Source organism: Pagrus pagrus, assembly GCF_965226575.1.
Source record: "Pagrus pagrus genome assembly, chromosome: 7".
NCBI lineage: Eukaryota > Metazoa > Chordata > Actinopteri > Spariformes > Sparidae > Pagrus > Pagrus pagrus.
This window is the reverse complement of record NC_140191.1, coordinates 6,273,097-6,295,170: the sequence shown is the minus strand read 5'-3', so window position 1 is coordinate 6,295,170 and position 22,074 is coordinate 6,273,097. Positions and strand designations below refer to the sequence as shown.

The 22,074-nt window shown below is 41.2% G+C and overlaps 1 protein-coding gene across 1 annotated transcript in view; it reads right to left on the bottom strand.

The window, feature by feature from the left end:
• Window positions 1–346: 346 nt before the first annotated feature.
• The window catches only part of sv2a (synaptic vesicle glycoprotein 2A), a 50,981-nt gene continuing 29,253 nt past the window's right edge, over window positions 347–22,074 (bottom strand). The window contains exons 3-13 of the mRNA XM_084356224.1: window positions 16,444–16,624; window positions 14,942–15,093; window positions 13,702–13,835; window positions 13,039–13,128; window positions 12,179–12,286; window positions 11,360–11,448; window positions 9,748–9,912; window positions 9,100–9,233; window positions 6,026–6,232; window positions 4,633–4,792; window positions 347–4,053 (exon numbers count right to left, since the gene is read on the bottom strand). Coding sequence (XP_084212350.1) covers window positions 3,870–4,053; window positions 4,633–4,792; window positions 6,026–6,232; window positions 9,100–9,233; window positions 9,748–9,912; window positions 11,360–11,448; window positions 12,179–12,286; window positions 13,039–13,128; window positions 13,702–13,835; window positions 14,942–15,093; window positions 16,444–16,624 — 1,604 coding nt within the window. The 3' untranslated portion in view covers window positions 347–3,869. The remainder of the gene's footprint in view (window positions 4,054–4,632; window positions 4,793–6,025; window positions 6,233–9,099; window positions 9,234–9,747; window positions 9,913–11,359; window positions 11,449–12,178; window positions 12,287–13,038; window positions 13,129–13,701; window positions 13,836–14,941; window positions 15,094–16,443; window positions 16,625–22,074) is intronic.

Sequence of the window (22,074 nt, the reverse complement as noted above, 5' to 3'; positions counted from 1 at the left end):
CGCAGCATCCCTGACAGCAGCAGGCTTTTAACTTATTTCTCTTTTAACTTATGACTCTCTTGTCATTTATAAACGTGAAACAATATTGATAGGCAGAAATAAATGACAAAAAGTGACTTTACGTATTTTTTTCCACTTGTTTATTCGTCATGGTTCTTTGTTATCCATTGTGATTCTGGAGGGTCAGTTGCACAGCGCGGTGCAAACCCAGTCAAAAATCAACAATGAGAAAATATAAGAAAAAATCTCACACACCTTTAAACAGAACTGATGTTGTCACATTTAGGCTAACTATGATTCATAACCGGTATTTAACATTGATGTATTTACTTATATTTCATTCTCATTTACAAAATACACAAAATCAAAGACGACATACATCATTGTTCATTTACACTTTCTTTTTTTCTTTTTTATAACTTTTGTTTTCTATTCATGGTTCCACAAACAGTTGCTATACTTACAAACAATCAACTACAGTTTCTACAGCACAGTACAATGACAAAGGTGATAAATTCTTTGTTACATTTAATTAATGGCAATGCAATCTTATTGACAAAAGCTTCAAGACTTAGGGTTGTTTTAGAGAGTACACACGAATGTCAGCTGTTAAAAGTCCAGTGTCATTATTAAGCCAACACTCAGCATTTTTAGTGGACATGGCCAGCATATAGTAATGTGCTCCAATTCCCAATAGCTTCAGAGAAGAGAATAAGAGGCAAATACCCAAACACTTATTGCTTTGTTAACTTTTTGCACTCACGATTGACTGTTGCTCAGGCAACTTGTTGATACAAAAAAACCCTGTAACATAAGCTTATAGATATGTATCTACGTGAGACACTTTTGACTTGGACGTAGCCTGAACTGAGTCACTGAGACAGGTTAGTGCTTTAACAGCTTTCCATGTTGGACAAATACAACAGTTATCTTGACATCGTTGTTCTTAATTTCATGGGTGATACAGGACAACATACAGAGAATAGGACTGCTGACGCTTAGCTTTTATATTGGTACAGTTAATGTGCATTTATATACTATCAATGTGCTTTTTAAGAGAGAATCTGGGCAAATTTTGCTTTTCTGGCTTGCTGGCCATTTTGGCTTCTGAAGCCATTATTTCTTGCAGTGATTTAAACAAGAGCACCCGGGCTCTTAAAGACAGGTTCTCAGATGAGTTGTGAAAAAGTCTTCATTGACATAACAAGTCCAGTTGCGCTGGTTTCACACGATCGATGGCTGAAAACCTACAACGACTGACTGCAAATTTCCAGGGGTCAAAAGGTTTGAAGAACTATCTTATTAGATACATTATAAGTACTTTTATTTACATATATTCATATCTATAACAGAGAATTGATGGTGTAATGTGTAAACTCAGGCCATACAAAATATTTGGCAATAATTAATGAGAGATGGCACACTCATAGATCATGGGTCAGATGTCGAATTTGGAGTCGGTGTGAGACGGAGGGAGGGGAAACGTAAGGGGCAGGTCATCAAAGCTCCAAGCACCTATGTTCACAACTGCACTCGTGTTCACAATCTTGTCATTTGGTTGGTTTTGGTCTTTGTGCTCTTGCTAAACCTTGGTCTTCATTAAATCTCTAGCAAGGCTGCATCAGAATTTGTCTTGAAGAGCTCAAGGCATTCACAATTGTGCATGTACTACAGTGTACATTTAGTGCAATGGGTTGTCTATTTATTCAACTGTCTTTGAGTCTACGTATGGCTGCTATCCTACAAAATGGCAGTTTGGACGAAAACTTTTTTTTTTTTTTGTTAATCCGACATGTTAATGATTGTTTTTGTTTTTTTTAACCATGCAATTGTGAACATATCACCCTTGCTTTTCAAGATCAGGGGGGAATGTGGCCTTAATTTTCGCCGACACTCTGTGCTGTTACCAGTGTGGGGTATATGACAATCAGCCCTTGGCAGTGAGTTCTCTACGGTGAAGCTCATGTTATATCTAGCTACATTTGTATAATAAAGCACAAGTAAACACAAGGTCCCAGTGCACTCCAAATCCATTCGCTCAATCACAGAATAATCTTTTAAAACTGCGATCAGTCCTCACTGTTCGACATGTTATGTGCCCCAGAGTCATACACACCCCAAATTAGGAAAAATTAAAATCGAACAACTTTGCTTGTAATCTAGTATTTTCCAACAATATTGATGCTAAACTCTTCAGGCTGTCTTTATCCAAGCGCAAGAAAAAAAAAAACAGGTCCACTATGTTGTCACACCATGTCCAGTTATCAACATAAGACAGCTACCCAACAACCTCTCACATATCAGAAAAGTGTTTGCCAAATGTGAAATGGTGAAAAAAAGAAAGAAAGAATTAATCTCAATATTGCACAGAGGTTCAATATTGCACTAAGAAGCACGCTCACATTAATATAAACATTCAGTTCACACAAATAAGTAGATTATAGTTTATCTGTCACCTCTTACACACTTAACACAGTTTGTGCCTGCACAGAAACCATCAAAACTAAAAGTGTAGGCTTTTTGTGTACATTTTTTTTTTTTTTTTTTTTGACTACCTGCTTTTCTTTCACATGTAAGTATGATTTAAGTCAATGGAGGATCCTGTGGAGTGTGCTCTAAGAAGAGTGTTGTAAGGTTCATCGACCTTATTCAGGGTATCACTGCTATTAAAAGCAGATTAAAAGCACTCTCTGTTGTTGAAATATCACGGTGACCTAAGCCAGAGTAATCGATGTCCACAAATGCTTCTCACACGTTGTACTCTCAGTTTTTCATAAATGTACATACATACTTTGTGACATGCATAACACCCTCCGAAACATATTTATAAGAGACAAACATACTGTAAGTCTGGGAGGAGAGGTACTAAAAAGGCATTTCTTACAAAGGGATACACAGTATGATTGAAAATGGTGATTGAGTGTGAGATTTCCAACATTTTCATCACGTCAAGAAAATGTTCGGGGTCTTTCACACCGGTTGTGCTTAAAATGTACATTTTGACAAACAGCGTCATCTTTGCGATTAGATGGCAGATCGTGATTTGAATGATCTCGTGACTTTTCAGAGGTGATCGGAAACAATGTTTTTTAAAGGGAGAAGGGGCTCGATTGATCTCCTTATCACATCCTAACAACAACAAAAGCAAACCTGGAATGTTCTATAATCTATAAAATGGCAGTTAGTCTGTACACCAACACAAGACCTCAGGAGATAAAGAATGAGGACAGGAGAGAAGCCGAGACAGTCTCGGTTTTCCCCCGCAAAGTCAAAAATGCTTCAAATCAAGGCATAAATGTCGCATTTTTGATTCTATCTCCAACAATGGCAAAGTACTCAAGACTTGACGGGTGAGTTGAATTTGCTCAGATGAAAGAAGGTGACTACAGAGAACTCTGCAACAATGGCTAGGGGTCATTTCTATGAGTCTATTTGCATGGCTCGTTATCAAGAGCCCCCATCCCCTGACCTCCAACCCTGGGTGTACGTGCTTAAACGGAGGACCAGATCTAAATGTATTATTATATTCAGAATGAAATGTCATGCTTTCACCGAACATGTTAATAGTATGTTTGCCTCATGTTGCTGCGCTAATTCAGAGCAATCATCAACAATTTGTCTCAAAGTCTGTTCAGGCATGTCACAGCATTACAAGCACTGAGGGGTACCTATCACATAATCACCAATCCCGAATATTTACAGCAAATTTGTGTCACTCTTCCGTGTTGTCTTGTCAGTATGTGCACAAACTTAAACTATCCTAATGAGGGAGGGGGTTAGAGGGTAGGGTTTGGAGGGCTCTTGAGCTGTTCATTCACAGTGTGGCGAAAACTCTTCAGCCCCCCCAGGAAAGTTGTTTGGGCGCCACACTATTGCAGCACCTGACCCCGCGTCTCTGGTAGTTTGAGGGCCAGAAAACTGCCCGCCGCCAGCGCCCCCGAGGCAAATAGGATGGGCACCGCCTTGGTGATACCAACGAACGAGGTAAAGATGCTTATTCCTAACACGGCCGCTAATTTACAGAGGGCGTTGAGGAAGCCAAATGCCGTGGTTCTGAGGAAAGAGAGGGGACAGACAAAGAGTACAGAGTCAGAGTCAGTCGACCAGAGAAGAAAAGCAGTGGAGCGATACGGCAACAGATTTATCTTTCACTTTGTTTCCTAAAACAGACATTTTCTATCTAAGATGAAATGTTAAGCCAAGTCTCTAAACTTAATCTGTGTTTAACATCATTTTTGTAAAGGCTGCAGGGACTCCACATGACCACAAGGTGGAGCTACATCCTCTAAAATGAAAACTCAAACGCTGATCTCACAGGGACAACACAAAAGATGCATGTTTTTGCTCGGTAAAATGTCTGAATTAGGTTGCATTTCAATGAATTAATCAACTCAGTATTTGCATACTCAGCTAAGAGCACATCCTACTAAAGCCATTAGGTGGCAACAAGACAGCTAAATGTCTTACATCACTTGCACTACCAATGATTTCACCCCACAATGTCATCCATCCCTGGAAGCCAACCAATCGATGCAGGGCAACTCTCGTGACGTCATTCAACACGTCATTCAGCACCACTGACCGCGTCTTTCCAGTGTCAAGGAGATTTCAGGGCATGCCTAAATTGCCTACCTCTTGTCAGAGGGGTAGAGCTCGACGGTCAGCACATCCAGGGCGTTCCAGGAAGCGATGCTGATTCCCCCGAACAGGCAGAGCAGAGCAATCATGGCTGATTCGCTGTTGCCAAAGGACAGGAAGAAACAGCTGATGCAAGAGATCACACTGGAGCCCGCTGGAGAGAGATGAAGAAGAGGGGGAAAAAGAGAGATGATAGAAAAATCAGTGACGTATGAAGAAAGGAAGGAAATAGTTTTGGTATGTCACTTCAAACTGTAATATGATTAGACCCGACAGCACACGGTCTCATCAGTGCTCTGTCCAAATCATTTGGCTGTTGTTCAAATAAAACAACATGTGGACGAAACTAAATAAATCACTTGTGGTGAAAGCCTGAATCATTAGTCATTTATCACTCTACAGTAAGATTTGTGAGTGCACTTTAAATGTGGGCTGACCTCGCCTATGTGTCAAAAGAAACCATTACCGGCTTTTGTTTACTTTTAATAAAGTTCCTCGAAAAAGATTACCATTAATTAAAAGTCTCACCAGGAGATTCGCATTTTTATCAAACTTGCTCTGCAGACAGACTTCAATTAATTCCATGAAATCATACTTTAGACTCGGGCTATTACAGATAAGAGGCAGTCTGATTCATACCACATAATCTGATATTGCCGTGTTGGTGTTGTTTCTGGAACACCATAATTAATGTTGCTCCAGGACCTTCACTGCAACAGACCTCTCATGTTTTCATAATATCTATGCTTTGCCACTCAGGGAAAATGGAAAATGGGAGAAATTCTCGTTTTAAGTGAATTTAGTCTATTACAACCCCAACAATCCTTTCCTAAACTAAAAGCCCTGACAGTATTTTTGTAGCTTAAACTTTAAACAAACTGCGACCTGAAAAAAAAACAAAAAAAAAACAGATGACACTCACATTCACAACAGCTTGCTCCAGGTGTGGCCACTGTGTCATTATTTGAATTAATGGTCCTGAATTAATTATGACGTTTCAGGAACAAGAGCAACACGAGTTGTTATGACAGCTGTGACAATCATGATTACATGATTGGTCAGCTGCAATGACGGTTGTGGAACAACTTTAATTAGGATGTTGAAGGCACAACGCCAACACGTCAATATCAGATAAACCGATTCATTTCTGTGAAAAACGTGTGAACAACTATACTGTCAAACTCTGCTATGAGGAGGACACCGAACCTGAACATAGAACCTGTGAGGTCAGTAGCAGCTGCTGAACTATCCTCCATTTTCAATCCTTATTAATCAGGGCAATGGTAACTTAGCCTAAACCTAACCCAGTGTTGTTGGTACAAGTTCTTGCAAACTTTTTCCCTCATCCTTCAGTACACCTGGTGGTGATCGATGTGGCCCATGTTACCTAGCATCCTCAGCCGTCCGATCTTGTCCATTAGCAGCGCCGAGACAATGTTGCCCGGCAACACGGCCAAGGTGCCCAGGAAACTGACAAAGTAGACCATGTAGGCATTGTTGTCGTCGCTGACGTCACTGAGCAGGCAGCCCTCTTTGTTGTGCAGGAAAGTGCTGTTGATGAGCTTGCAGTTGACCAGCCTGTACTTGAAGAGGTCTGAGGCGAAAGAAGGAGGGGTTGTAAGGATGGCGAGAGGGGGGAAACAGAGAGGGAGTAGGGGTGAAGAGGTTGATTAGCACAGTGAGTTTGTTGGCAGAATTGAGGGAAAGATGCAGATGGTTGTGAGTAATCTGGTATTAATGTTGCACAGGCAGCTGTAACTACATATAATCCCTTACAGTGAAGGCTTTGAATGTGAAACACCTGCAGCAAAGTTTGGTTACCAACAGCTTAACATCATGAAAGCAACAAAGTAGACTGGATCAGAATGAATGGAAGAGGACGAGTGGGGAGAGAGTTACCACTTGACAACAGATTATTATTTCCTTCAAGGAGACAAAACATGAAATTTCCCTTTTTGTGAAGACACATAAAGTGACTTTTCCTAATGATGAATGCTTTTGCTAAACGTAATTGTGCCATTACCGTAATGAACTCTGAAAAGGGAAACAATTGTTATAAAAGTAAACAGTCATCTTAAAAAATTACATGCAAATCAGCATACTTTTTTTAAAATTCAAATTCGTATTAGTGTGCGGGAGGAAACCGGAGCACCCGGGGGAAACCCACATGGTCATGGGGAGAATCACAAATCTTAAAGCATCTGATATCACATGTACTTTAGTATCAAAAGTCCAAGTAAAAGTACTGTATAAATATACCTACTTACGGTACATGTATGTATATAGCGCATATTATGGGTTAACTGATTATTGGCCTGGCTGATCACTGGATCCCATATTCAGCATTCAGCAAACATGAGTCTAAACACAAACAGCTAAAATATTGCATCTATCTACTGTATCTGTCATGTATCTACTAGTGAGTCCGGTTTTCTCCAGAAAAATATGCTCACTGCTTTTTATGAGACAGTTTTTTACTCTTTAATATTTAAATATGCTAATATTTTGCCTGAAGCTCTGTTCCACTATCTGTACTGTATACTCTGTATTCCTTCTTTTGTTCATCTCCATGAAGTCTTCTCCCAGTCGTAATGAGAAATGTTTCCTTATCTGAATCGAGTAGCTAAGGACAGAGGGTGTTGTGTGTTGTGCAGGTTATAAAGCCCTCGTAGGATGCATTTCAACCAATTTCAAATCCCACAGGTATTCGATTATGTGTTACTATGAATGTCATCTTCCCAATTACTGACATTTTGCTGATAAACTATGAAGAATAGCCCTTTTTTGTCTCAGTTCATACAGACGAACATGATGTACATCCCAGCTGCATTTTCCATTTGGTTTGTTCCCACCGCGCCGCATTGTGATAATAACGAACACTATGGCAACTATCACAAAGCCTTAAGTTCTGAACGGGGAGCCCAAAGAGCAGATTAAACATTAATAAGCAAACAAGTTTCATAATCCCATTCTAATGAGGAACCACTGGCTGCCACTGATAGCAGCTGTGAGCGACTGCCTGACGTGCGTTAAGACTGCAAACAACCGACAAAGCGAGCGGGAGGCCCGGCTCGTGTGTCTATTGTGTGCAAGTGTTTGCATGTGTGGACACAGCTGCTCAATCGACAGCGGACAGTGTCCTTTTTCCGAATGTACGAAGATACATCGGCTTTCTGCATGTGACATTTTTCACGGAGTCATTTCGGAGCAGAAAATCAATCATACAGTTTGAGATGAGAGACAGCGCCGCAATATTAAAGCTGAAATAATGGATGATTCAGCCCGGGTTGCTAGGAGACATTGCAGTTCTTCTGCTCTGCTGCATTTGCTGAAGAGCCAGTCAGTCAGCGGAGAGGGGGGAAAAGTAATTGAGCCATTTTCACAAACAGTTGGAGCTGACTTGGCTGATCTTTTATACATCGGGAGAGGGAGAGGAGGAAAATACTGCGTCCACGGCTTTTGTGTGGATAATATATTGTACTAAAAGTCTTAATATAAGCGACTGCACTGTCTTCCATCCGTCATGATACTCGATGATAAAACCGAACTCACACAGTCTTTTATTAAGATTACGTTTGTAGCCAGCAAACACAAAAGAAGAATGAAACTGTGCCAATACCTCTACTTAAAAAGTTATTTATAAGGAGCTCTTTTAAATCACTATAAATAGCATACAGAGAGTAAGAACAGAGAGAGAGGAAGGGGAAAGACCAGCTCTAATTTTACTTATTCACTTTTTTCAGGCTTGACATCAATTTCATATCAAAGAAGTCAACTTCAAACTGATGTAAGTAGTAGAAAAATGCATCCAATGATCCAAAGTGTAAACCCACCGTGATTTCACTCATTGAATTGTGGACTACCATTTTGAAGCCTCAAGTTTTGTGTCGCCATCTTGGTTTTTTGGAGCCAGAAGTGACCATATTTAGACAAGAGGAGCTGGGGGAGATATCCTGATTTGATATGACATGCAGTAGTCGCGTCACAAGGTAGCCGTGTCCTAAAGCATACGCTGCTTTGTCCTCTGTTTTACTCTAAATGACCATAATTCACAAAATGAACATCGTGCTGTGTCGAAGAAGACTTGAAACTAGTGACTGAAACCATAAACTCATTAGGAAACTGTTTACTGAGGGAATAAATCACGCAAGCCTCTTCCTCTGTTTATTTGCTCACACTTTCTTTTTCATCTCCACAGCATATCTTCTACTCATTCATGCATCCTGATGTTTTTGCTGTAAAATTGAAAGTTGATGTTTATAGCACAGCTCATAATCCTTTTCTCATTTGTTAGAAATGATTTTCTTTTGGTTGCAACTCATGTTTGAGCTCCTCTTTTCCTCTTTGTTTGAGCTGTGTTGTAACAACGTTGATCCAGAGGTGTTCACTGACGTAAGGCCACAGTTCCCCACCTGTTTAATTTACAATCGCACAGTGTCAGTGTGTGTGTGTGTTTGGTACCTGTATTATAAAAGAGGGTGGCGATGAAGGTGCAGTTCTTGAAGAAGGTGTTGCTGGAGGTGATGTCCTCAAAGTAACACTCCTCAAACAGCGAGTCCTCGAATACCATAGACCTCATTCTCAGGTTCATAAATCTGCGAGTGATTACCGACAGGGACGATGGAGTCGAGAAATGGAGGGAAAGAAAAGATGAATAGATGCAACATGGAAGTGGGGGGAGACAAAAGAAAGATGCAAAGAGTCTTTCATCACAAGGGGGCTTAAATTATGGGGCTGTCAGATATTCTATTACCATATTACTGTTTGAATTTTGAGGACTCAAATCACAAGCAGAGTTCAGGCTGAAAAGGCAAGGTCAAAGGAAAAATCAAAGACATGCTTGTAAAACATAAACAAGCCTGCGGGGCTTTCATCCAATCAAAGCAATTTTGGGAATAAAACATTTGCTGAGGCCTCATTCATATTTTCATCATTTTTGTTGTCATCCACCACAAATAATTTACACTTTATGAATAAATTCATCCGCCAAGTACTGGAGATAAAACATGAAAATTGTTGAATATCCTTGGAATAAAAGGTTCCCGATCATCATGTTATTCAAAATGAGTTTGCTTTCATCTGACAGACCGGCTCGGTCGGCTGACTCACTTGTCGTTGAAGTACTCTCCCTGGCGGTGGACCTGGTTTTCCAGGGTGAAGTTAAAGGTGACGTGGTCCACTTTCTCCTTGACAAAAACCTTGGTGCGCGAGGAGTACTCCTGCTTCTGCAGGTACTTGATCATGTCGGGGAACCACACTGTCAGACCGTAGTAGCTGGACGAGGAGGAGGAGAGAAAGAGAGAGCGCTGCTGTCAAAGAAAAGATAAATACACAGTAACAGACCGACACAGGAGAGATGATGCCTCTATCAAGGAGGCACATGAGCAGTGAGGCTGTGTGCGTGAATACTCCAGGGAGACAGATACAGTATAATGTATTTGTAACATCATTAATCTGTGCACTACGTCTTACTGCTGGTCTTATTTATGCAGCATCCGCTATTGTGCCCTCTGGATAAAAATGTCAGGGACATTCAATAAATATGTTTCTGTAACTAAGCACAGTAACACCTGTACGGAAAAAGTAAAGGAATAGTTTGATACTTTGGGAAATACGCTCATTAGACGAGAAGATCGATACCACTCACATACCTGTCTGTTAACAATGGAGCTACCGCTAACAGCTGGTTAGCTTCTCTACATCAACATCATCTGCTCTAAAAGTCACCAATGAATATATTACATTTTGTCTGTTTAACTGGTACTAAAAAGTTAAGTGTGAAAACAAGAATTTGACAGCTTTCTTAATAACGTGGTAACGTGCCACACTTCAGTACATCTAGGCTATGAAATGTAGCCAAACAACCAGCAGACACCTCAGCTAATAAATAGTCCGGCACATAACCACCTATTAAATGACTAATTATTGTTTTTACGCTGTAGTTTTTGTACTGATTTAACAAACAAGGTACAACATGTTGGTTAATGAGCTTTAGAGGTGTTACTAGGAAAATTAATAAACTGCTGCTAGCTGTTTTCCTTGTTTTCAGTCATTGTGCTAAGCTAAGCTAACAAGCTGCAGGCCATCCCTTCACATTTAGTATACAGATCTGAAACTAGGACAGTTGTTTTGCATATTATTTACTTTATCAACACCTGACGAGCTTAAAATATGATGAAGAAAAATTCCTATGTTACATACCCAAGAGTATAACTGCTGAGGGATCTGAAAGTGTCTTCCCCCACCGTAAGTTTCTAAACTTTCTATTTTAATCTTCTGTGCTTCTGCTTCTCTGTTGTTTTCTTGCCTCTATTTGATTCTGCCCTACAAAGAGAGACACTCGTGTGTATCAGCAGCTTTATTACAAAGTCTAGTATTTCCCCGCTGGCCTCATTACTTTTAGTTCAAAACTTTATAGAAGCTGTTCGGATTATTTACTCATCTGGAAATATGAACCTGCTGGCGAGCAGCCTGGCCTCGTCATGCCAGCAGATAATGCTGAATATGAGCAATTCCTCTGCACCCTGATCACACACAGCTACCTGACAGCGAGCTGTTAAGCCAACAAACGGCAACCAAATACTGCTGTGATCAACATAAGCCAGGTTTTTTTGGTTGCAGCAAATAAATGGACTTCACTGACGCTGGCTGTGTGTATTGCAAGTCCAAATAAGACCCAGAAACACCTGCCACGGTGCACCGTTCTTTACACTAATATTACCTGAAGGACATGGAGAACCACACAGCCATCATCATGTAGGTGGTGCGACGGTACTCGGGAGAAAAAACAGTCTGGAAATTACTCCACACCTGAAGGAAAACACACAAGGACACAGAGAGATAATCATAAATATATAGTGTCAAATACAAATTCAACATATATTAGACGTCTCTGGAAATAAGTTTCTTTCCATCAGCTGCAAGAAATAAACACCAAGTCCTTTTCCAGGCACAGAGTAAACAAACTGAGACGTCCTCAGCAGACGTCCTGAGAGACAAACACGTCCTGTCACTAAATACACACCGTCCACAAAGACACAGAGAGTTATGACGAATAAAACCTAAAAATGTTGTTGAAGTTCTGAGTAAAGTTTGTGTTTACATCTGTTTGTCTCAGTAATTTTATTTGACACTTATTAAAATTAAACTCCTTCAATTATCTGTTTATGGTGCTTTGATAGTTTGAGTTTTCCTCACTTCTTATCTAACTCTCTTCAAGAAACCTGGCTACTTTCCCTGTCAGACAGAACAAAGTTGGTGAAACACACTGCGAGAAACACATTGCAACTACTTTTTATAATGTGACACATTTCTTGTTTATTTCCCACTTATATCCTCTTTTAGCTGAGGAGCTTCATAGAAATTAATTCTACAGTATTTAGGTCAGATTTAAGTCTAAGAAACCAACAGTTTTATACAAGCATCCACAAATCATTAGTGCTGATCTGTCCTCAGTGTGTTGCCTTGTTTAAATGAACAGCTGATATTAAGACATATCGAAACAGTGTAATAAAAAAAAAAACATTGAACGTTTTATCACCTGATGGAAAAGTGTAGTGAGCTTTATCCTCCACTTCTGATGCCAGGCGGCACTGTCGCCCAGGTCCACCAGCTCATCCATCTGCTTCACTGTTTTGATGGTGGTCACCTGGAAACAACAGCACAATCCCACAGTACTTAAATTTATCTGCTGTGTTTAACTGTTATCAACTTTCTTCATCTTTCCTTCGCAAGCTTGTTTTTATCAACCAAATTTTTCACATTTGCTTCAAAAAATGTGGCTTTATTATTATTATAGTTATAAGGTATATGATAATACACAGGCTTTGATATTTATGTGATGTCAAACATACAGAGCTTCTAATAAATCAAACCCTTTTTCATCACTGCTTCATTTGTAAACATTTGCTTTGAAATATTACAGCTGCTCAGTGAAATTGATGGTCTTCACACATTAATATTAATATTAATGTATAAATCACAGCGAGTAAATAAGCTCCATCATAACGACACACAACCCCTGAGACAATAAAAAGACTCCTTCCCACTCACAAATGATATAACGATAGGCTACTGATCTGCCTCATGTCTCACCATTAACACGGTGATATATCAAACACGGCCAGTTATGATAATTCATTTCACTCATTAATGTAATAAGAGGAGGTTATAAAATATTTTTTATTTAATTATTAATATGAACTTCGTGGCTCGAAGCATTAAGAGATTACAGCACTTTAGAGAGAATCTGTTTTAACTCATTAATATGCAGATTTATGCAGCACAGAGCTCAGAACCTGCTGCACTGCATTAGCCTGCAGGCAGACACAACGCGCTGCGTGACGGTGTTTTTCCTGCAAACAGACAATAGTGACAAGAGGATTCTTGAGGGCGACTCACAGAGAAGACCCTCTCTGGGTAGCCCTTGGCCCTCATGTTGGTGTCGTGGACCTGCTTCAGAATCATCCACGCCTCGTCGTGTTTCCCGTTCTGGGGGAGGAAAACAACAAAACGTATTCACATGTTAGTCAGCACTCGTGTTGTAGCACCTGGAAAAACCTCAGGAGGGAGGGGTGACAGGTTTCCAGCAGGTGGCATGAGCCTCGAGTCACTGTCATCTGGTGACCTGGTGATATAATTTGATGTGGTTACGATAGCTAAAAATGGCTTTTACGAAAAGCACACTAGACATTCACAGACCGTCCTGTGAAAGATTCCTTCATGTATTCAAAATTTCACAACCTTCTTAAATATGAATCATCTTGAAAACTCTTCTGTTTACTTTTCGGCGTGTCAGTATTCAAAATACACTGAATATGAATAAAAGTGCAGCAGTGTTTTGTGTAGCCTTGCTGTTTAGCCTACTACAGGATGTATAAATGCACATATTTATTTATCTATTCAAAATATTCTGGAAAAGTGTGCGAGCAGCACTTTGTCTGCAGCGTAGCATCGCCCACTCATGTGTTCAGTTTTCCAAGGCTGTTTATGCATTCAAGAAGTCAACACGCATTTAAATAATGTTTCCAGGAGTGTGAGCGTGGCGAGAGCTGACAGGCTGACCTCCAGGAAGAAGCGGGGGCTCTCAGGCATGGTGGTGAGGGCAGAGATGGCCGCCACAGACGGCAAGGCACACACCAACACAAAGACACGCCAGCTGTGGAACTGGTAGGCCGAGCCCATCTGGAAACTCCAGCCTAAATGAGCAGAGAGAGAGAGGGGAGGTGTCAGAGAAAACGAGAGCTAAGAGGCAGCTGCAGGACTCAAGAAGCTTCCACTACTGACACTGTGACGCTCTGGCTGTCTGCAAAACTGCACTGCAGTGGCTTTGTTGTATGTTTTCCATTTTGGTAAACCAGAATACTCTCCTTTTGCAAATATTACATATCTAATTGTCTACAGTATATGCTAATCAAAGGCTATAATGAAAATATTAAGAGTTCCTAATCTTGAAAATATAACTGCTTGAGATCACAGACCCTCAGCGGATGAAGGTTGTGTAGCACGATCATATAAGACGAGAGACTCATCATACAGCGGGTGTTTGATTTAATGTAATGTCATTTGAAGAAAAAGGCCCCGCAGAAACATTTTGATGATCTCCCTCAAAATTATGATCTCCCTCAACAGCTGCAGTTTGCTTGCAATTTCAATTCCTCAGACACACATCTGAGAGGGTTCGGTTTTCTGTTAGTACAGCGACCGACACCGCTGATCAAATCAGCCCTGATTAGACCTAACCTTGTCAAGGTAGCTGCTGGGGAGTAAAGTAAACAAGATGAAATTACGGTAACACTTGTTTTACAGCCCACTCAAGCACAGCTTAAATTACTGAAAAGCCACTAACGTACTGTAGCCGACCATACAGTGATGCATCAAAAGGCCGTGTTGGAAGAAGTACTGAGTAAAAGTAGCAGTATTACAGTAAAAAAATACTGCATTACAAGTAAAAGTACTGAACTATTACCACCAAAATGTATGTTAGAAGTTTAAAATATTAACTGTAAACGTGCTCCTTGTGCTAAATGGCTCCAAATTAGAGCGTTATATTTATTATATAATATAATTTCCACTAGTTTATATAAAATTAGGCTGTTTTACCTGCAAAAATTAAGTTGATCACGTGTTTTCTACAACAAATGTTAATCTGTAACGTAACAAGTACCTATACCTGTGAAAAGGTTGTGTGTCTTACTTTCCATCCCTGTTGGATGGTGCAAATAGGATGTTTAGCTAAGTGACTTGCATGCGTATTGCTTCAGACAATGATTTCTTGACTGAGTGATCTGTTTGTTTTTCTCACCATAGTGTGGGATGATGGCCCAGGCCATGGCGGAGGCGTAGATACCACCGATCATCCAGAACATGCAGAGCCAGCTCAGATGCTCTCCTCGCTTCTCCTGGGCCAGGAACTCAGAGTAATAGGAAAACACGATGGGGATGGAGCCGCCGATACTGCGGAGAGAAGAGAGAGGCGGGAATTGTAAACGGAAAGACAATTAAAAGAAGAGCGAGAGAAAGGATCCACATGGAGGAGAAGCAAGTGGTGGGCGAGATAAGAGAGAGGAGAAAGAATGGAGGAAACATAAAGGATGAAAGATGACAATGGTAATTTAAAACGGTAGTGAAGAGAAAAAGAAAACAAATGAGGTAATGTGAAGTAAGAAAAGAATTGAGAGACAACAATACAACAAAGGGAGCAAGGAGGAAAAAGAAGAAGGACGAAACGCATTAAAGGAAATGGTTTTAAGATCTGAAGAGTGTGAGACAGACAATTGAGCAGCTTTGTAGTTAAGAGTGAAGATTAAAGTCCTGAAAGCCTCCATTAAAGTCAGAGCTCACTGCAAATCCATGGCGCCATCTTTACGGCCTCTGTGCATGTTTCCATCGCAACAATTTACGATCAGATGGGAGCACATTCAGACTGAGAGCTCTGCAGTCCAACAGGGGCAGTGTTGGTGATATAATGAGTCCATTTGGTAAAGTTTGAAGTTCACCGCACCGCAAATGGCAGCAATATCCATAATGAATAGGCCACTATGCTCATTTCACAAGAACAACAGAGACTCAACAGTTTCACGGTCTGCAGACTCTTTTTAATCGTGGAGGGCCAGGAGGGAAGAGCAGCTACACTACTGAACTATAACTGAAGAGAAACAACAAACAAATGTACTTAATTGCACACAGGATGTAAATTAAAGAGATTAATAGGTTTTGCTGCCAGATTTCACTGTCATTGCAGAATTGTAAATTGAAAATAAGAAGTTTTAGTTTTTAGTTTTGGTCCTAACTTTTTTGTCTTTGGTGATAACCGACAAAAATCTAACATGATGACAACCAGAAGTGGATCTAGTGTAATTAAAACTAGATCAGCTAATATTTAATCTAAAACATCTAAAACCGGGTAAAGGTCATGTTTAAAGTCAGACCCCGACAATCAGAGCAAGGGCCGCCATTTTGCTGACATTTTGCCACAGCCACCAGAAGCAGAAATAGCCTTGAGAGACCAGAATGCAACAAAGCCACAAATTATTAATTTCAGGCTGACAGTAGCTACATTTTCATGCCTTTTACATCCAACTTTAATTGCAAGTAAATAAAACAGTCTGAAGAAAATCTAAACATCCTGAAATGCAACAAATCTGAGGATGGATTTTATAAATATAAGCACGGTATTTTTTATCGGTCGTCTGACATGTGGCATTGCTCTGGCTGTCAAGTCAACTGATGTACCACACTGGGTCGTGACTGTCTCATTTCCAGCCGTGCCCGCTGTGTCTGTGTGTGACTCATCAGTCCCCTTACCCCACACCAGAGGCCAGGCGGCAGAAGAGGAAGGAGACGTAGCCCTGGACGAAGGACGAGAAGAAGGCAAACACGCTGTTGATGGAGAGGGAGATGAGGAGGGTCTGCCGTCGGCCGATCCGATCGGCCAGGCCGCCCCACACGAAGGCCCCGACCATCATCCCCAGGTACACGATCAGACCTGAGGGAGGAGGGTGGGGAAACAAAGCCGTGAAGGAGAGAGGGAAGAGGAGAGAGGAGTGTGATGGGAAGAGATTATGAGAGAGGGGAAGAGAGACAGGGGATATGATAATAAGGTGTTATTCATCAGTAAACTCATTGATATTACCCTCACTTCCTCTCTCATTAGATTTCCAATCCCCCAGTAAATTAGCTCATTTGGCGGCTTTATTGGAGTACTGGAGTATTTTGCATAAACCACAAAACAGAGAGAGAGAGAGGAGCGCAGCATAATCGCCTGAATGCTGCCGCAGCCGAGGGGCGATGGGGTCAAGATTATAATAATAATCACCTTCTTTGTATAACAGTTTTATAAAAATGGCGCACTTGAGAAAAATAACACAGGACAACAGAAACAATTTGGACCGTGGAAAGAAGTTCACTCCACAAAGAATTCATTAAAAACACATTAAGAGAAAGAGGGCTTACTGGAAAATAGTTTGAGTATCAGTTGGCTGGAGAGGAAGTCACAGGGGCGGAAAAAAGGCACCAGCCATACAGGTGTATGCCATGGGGGTTTATAGTGAAGAGAGGGACCTCCCCCACATTTTGGGCACCCTAGAGGGCACTTTATCTGTTTTATCTACCGTAGGCGCTGTCGAGTACACTGGTGCTGGGTGATATGGCCTCAAAATAATACTGTATTATTAAATCGCTATCGCAATACAAAATATTTACCTTGACATTTTGAAATATCCTCAAAAAGAGCTTTATAAATCCTGGGGCTAGGCAACAATATCGTCTGGTGAGTGCAGATAAATACATCACCTGCGCTCCTCCCTCTGTGTTTCTGCTGTTTACCTCTCTCCTGTTGGTGCCATGTTTGTTCTCTCTCTCTGTCTGTTTGCATGGTGATCATCATTTCCCTCCTGCTGCCAATCAACCTCTCAATCAATCACTCATCAAGCTCCGGCAGCATTATTATCCGCCGGCTCTTTGCCAGATCATTCACATTGCCGATGTGGCACTAATGCTACATCCAAGTTGAAGTATAGCTACTATTTTTACTCCTCTTGGCCCGAATCCTCTTTAATCTTGTGTTTACCTCTCCTCAGGTTTATCGTGCCCTCTGTCTACCTGCCTCGCCCAGCGTCTGCCAGTCTGCCTTCCAGCCAACAACTCAGCTCTCTCCGCCTGCTCGGCTCAGTCGTACCTCTGGCTCGGCTCAGCTCACCTCCATCTGTGCAACTTTTCAACAAATCCACATTTGGACTATTGCTACCTGTGTGTTTGAGTCCCGCTTTTGGGTCCAAAATTACAAAAAATCCTCACAAATCAAACCAAAAGTCAAAGTCAGTCAAGTTGTGTGATTGCTTTTGTTTCTTCTAGTTACGGTCTGGCTGCAGCATGTTGTATTAGCTCGAAGACGTGAGCAGGCTCAGGCAGTGAAGCAAAGAGACCAGTAATTCAATTTGGGGAAAGATGAAAGCATTAATATATTTCTCTCATGAATAAAAATGATCTAATTATTTTGAAAATGCGGTTGATTATAAATTAAAACAGGACTGGACTACTCTGTCTACACTTTGTGAAATATTTGCTTTCTTGTGGAGAATATTAAGACGATCAATCAGCCGACCGCTCCAATGTCAGCATGCTAACAGAGTCAGAGCTGGGTATGACGCCATGACCAGCGGAGAGATGTCACTGTTGGGTAGATTACATTTATCTAAAGATGAAAAGAAACACTTTTGCAGAAATAAACAAGTTTGCCGATTTTTCACACCTCTGCACTTCAAATCAACCACCAGTTGTCTACCCGGACCTCACGGTGATTCTGTCCATAGAGACAAAAAAATTTATATACATGTCAAACTCTTCTAGCCAAAAGTAAAATTGGAATCAAAGATTACTCCTAACATCTTACAACTCTCCCTCTGGTATCGTCTCTTGACACATTATAGACTGACTATCCTGGGAAAAGCCGGTGTCTTCTCTTCCCACATCAGGAGGTGGCTGCCTGGGCGCCGACAGGCTGATAACAGAAGCAAACCTCACTGTTGTCAACCAGTCTTGTGATTGGAGGTGCTAACATGACTCGCATCTTCTGCACTTCTCCGAGCCGGCCTCTCTCTGTCTGTCTCTCCAGCTTTCTTTCTCCCTCTGCGGCACTGACGAGGCTCCCACACACACACACACAAACACACACCAGTTGCTCGCTTGCAATTGCTGCCTTATTGACGTCCTGTCAACAGTCTTCACGCCGCCCGAGCCTGCAGTGACACAAGTGATTGGTGCCATCACTCTGAATGATGAAGGAGGAAAAGGCCGGTGTACAGTGCCAGGTCCTGACATCTGTGTTTAAATGTCGTTTTCAGTTTTCTGCATGTGAAAGATAGAAGCTCACATCTTTGCTCTATTCTTTTTTATATAAATAGGCAAATCAAACACAGTGTGTCCAGCTCATAGGCATGCATCTCCACTGAACTGACCTCATTACTGCAGGTACACAAGTGGCTGATCAACTGACAAAACAATCTCCACTCAGCTTTTAACCAGATATCAGCTGAGATCGTCTTGTTTTCAAGGTCTGCAAGTTACTCTTACATTTATCTCTAACATGGATGAGAAGTCCTAAAGGTTTTCAGAATAATGAAAAGTTTGAACGTCGAGTTATACAAGAGACTGAGTCCAGAGTAGAACGACAGCAGCAGTTGCCCCAAAAACAACAGCCTCCGTTTTTGTTTAAGTGACAAAGCCCTGTAGAAGCTGTAATAATGGTAATGGGAATAAAGGAGGAACTAATGTGATGTTATTATAGAGTGACAAAGCCCATGTAAGGACAAGGTTGACATGGATGGGAATGGATGGCTGGATCGCTGATAATTTCCTGTTTCCATCCGTCAGTCAACATTGTGGTTTTTTGGGTTTGATGAAGATCCCTTAACTGTAATTTACTTGCAATAAATATGATCTTTTCTATAATTTCAGCAAAACTGTAAATTACCATTTGCAAATATTAAGAAGGCCTCCAAATTAAACAATAAAATGTGTTTATCTGTGTCCTCTACAACGACACATCGAAGTGTTTTCTGATCAGACGCCCTGATCAGCACGACATCAGACGACATCGGGAGCCTGTTCCTATGAGGACTGTTACAAATCACTGGTTGGATGTGTTCAGTGATCTGACAATGCCATGGTTAAGTTGGGTTGGGTGAGGAGACTAGATCCAGGCAGTGGCACATGTCGGTTTGTTTAGGTTTAAGCACTAAAATTACTTTGTTAGGTTTAGAAAAAGATCCTGGTTTGTGTTAAATTAACTTCCTAAATAAGGTGAGGTGGTTCTGGTAAATGAATAAGCAAATCCGTCTGTGACGCAACATTGAACAGCAGGTCTTCTGTATGAAAGTCAGACTCACTACACCGTCCATCACTGCGACTTCCACACCCTAAATTTCTGCCAGGCCATATAAAGTTCCTGCATCAGCACTGGACATAAATTATGAAGTGCAAAAACATTAAATCTGTAGTAAGTAATCTGAAGTCATTCTGAGGATACTGGGCAGGATGAAGACCATGTGATACAGACTAAATCTCAGAGACACCTGACCTTGAGCTGAAATGTTTCATCACCTGAGAGCCGACCCAAGACAAGAAATAACTTTCAGTTTTATCTGTAAGAGTTAAAAGTTTGTGGAGTGTTTAGATGCCGATTCACCATTAGGAAGGCAAATTTAAAGCAGATAATAGCACTTAACTATCTTCACTTTCACTTTTAATGGCCTCGCAACCTGAGTTGGCAGAATATTAACTGTTATCTCCGACTGTTGACGGCTGCTCTTTACCTCAAAGGCGCAACAATCAAGGAGGCTTCCAGCAACACTGAGGGCGCTGGTTGTTTCTCGACCCAGTCACATCAGAACGACCGATACCATTTTCTGCAAATGGCTTCATACAGCTAAATGGCGTGAACGAGCCAGACACGCGGTCAATAAAACTCCTGTTTTACATCTACTTAGGCTGTAAAAATGTGTCCGTTGGATCAGCGAAGATAATCCATCACGCAGTCCTAACAAGCCGACTGCTGCTGGGGTGATGAAGCTGCAGTTAGAGGGAGAAAATGGCAAGTTTAGCACTGAGGATGGATGATCTTAACTCGGAGGAATATAAAGAGGGGTGTTCCTTTTCTTTATAGATGAAAAGACCTTTTAATGCATCGATAAGTGTGTGTGTGACTCATTCCCTCTGTCTGTGTTTCTCTGTGTAAACACTGCAGTGCTGAATTTTGGAAGAAGGTGACTTTCAGTCCGTTGTTTGATTGATTGCAGGAAGTTCTTTGTGTGCAAACGTTGGCGAGATTTCATCATCCCAGGTGTATATGTGTGTGCGTATTATAAAAAGTGAGTGTGCAGTTTCTCTTTCTGAATGTGTGAGCATGTTTGTGTCAATATTACCTTTTTGTCACATACTGCAAGTGTGTGCTCGTACTTTGTCATTATGTGTGAGTGCTTATCTACATGCGTTCCACCCTGCCAGGGCAGAGAGACAGCTGTGAGCCGCTTCTCCTGACAATACAGCTCAAAGCGGCAACACTGAGCCAGTGATGATGACTGGGCTCAATAGCCGTCGCCGCAATGCAGCAGCGTCGAGGTGGAAGGACTGACAGACAGAAAGACAACCACAGTGACCATGGTGGGCCGTGGAGTCTCTTCTGAAGCCTCCCTTTAAGCTGCAGTCTGACAGTCTGACTTCTGTGCTGACCACCGAGCTCTCCCTCTCTATCTCCCTCTGTCGTCACAGTCAGCCGGCTCAGGTTAGGATCAATTATCAGCTGCATTTAGCTCAAGGATGAATTATGTCCTGATTCATTTTACTCATCTGATGGGCAAAAATAATTGATTTGGAGACTAAGTGCAAGGTTTTAAAGCTAAATTTCACTGTCATCAATACATGCAAAGCACTTTGTGACTTTGCAGTTTGGCCACTAAATAACAGCAATTAGGACTTTTAAAGAGAGATTAAGTGATGAGAGTGTGTGAGTTTTTTAAATGTCACCAGTTTGACAGAACATTATGAAGCTTATCTCAAAAGAAGAGGGAGAAGGAGAGCACATGTTTGCCCTGAAAAGTACATTTTAGGACAGACGTCCTATACAGTTACATAAGGGGATCTCTTGGGACCGTATTTGTACTTTATGTTCACCCATGAAGGTACAAAACATCCTCTAATCTAAGAGACACATTTGTAGCAGTACAGCCTGAACTAAGTAAGGTTATTTAAGGTGGCTGGAGTCAACATGATCTTTTCCTAACCTTCACTACGTGTTTTCTGTGCCTAAACCTGACAAGTACAAACATTGTAACTGAAGAAACAAAGTCTGTACATATCCATGGTTTGCAGGGACATATGTTTCCAGCATTTATTCTGGCAATCGAGTTGAGTGGTCAGATAACTGAACAACCAGACAAC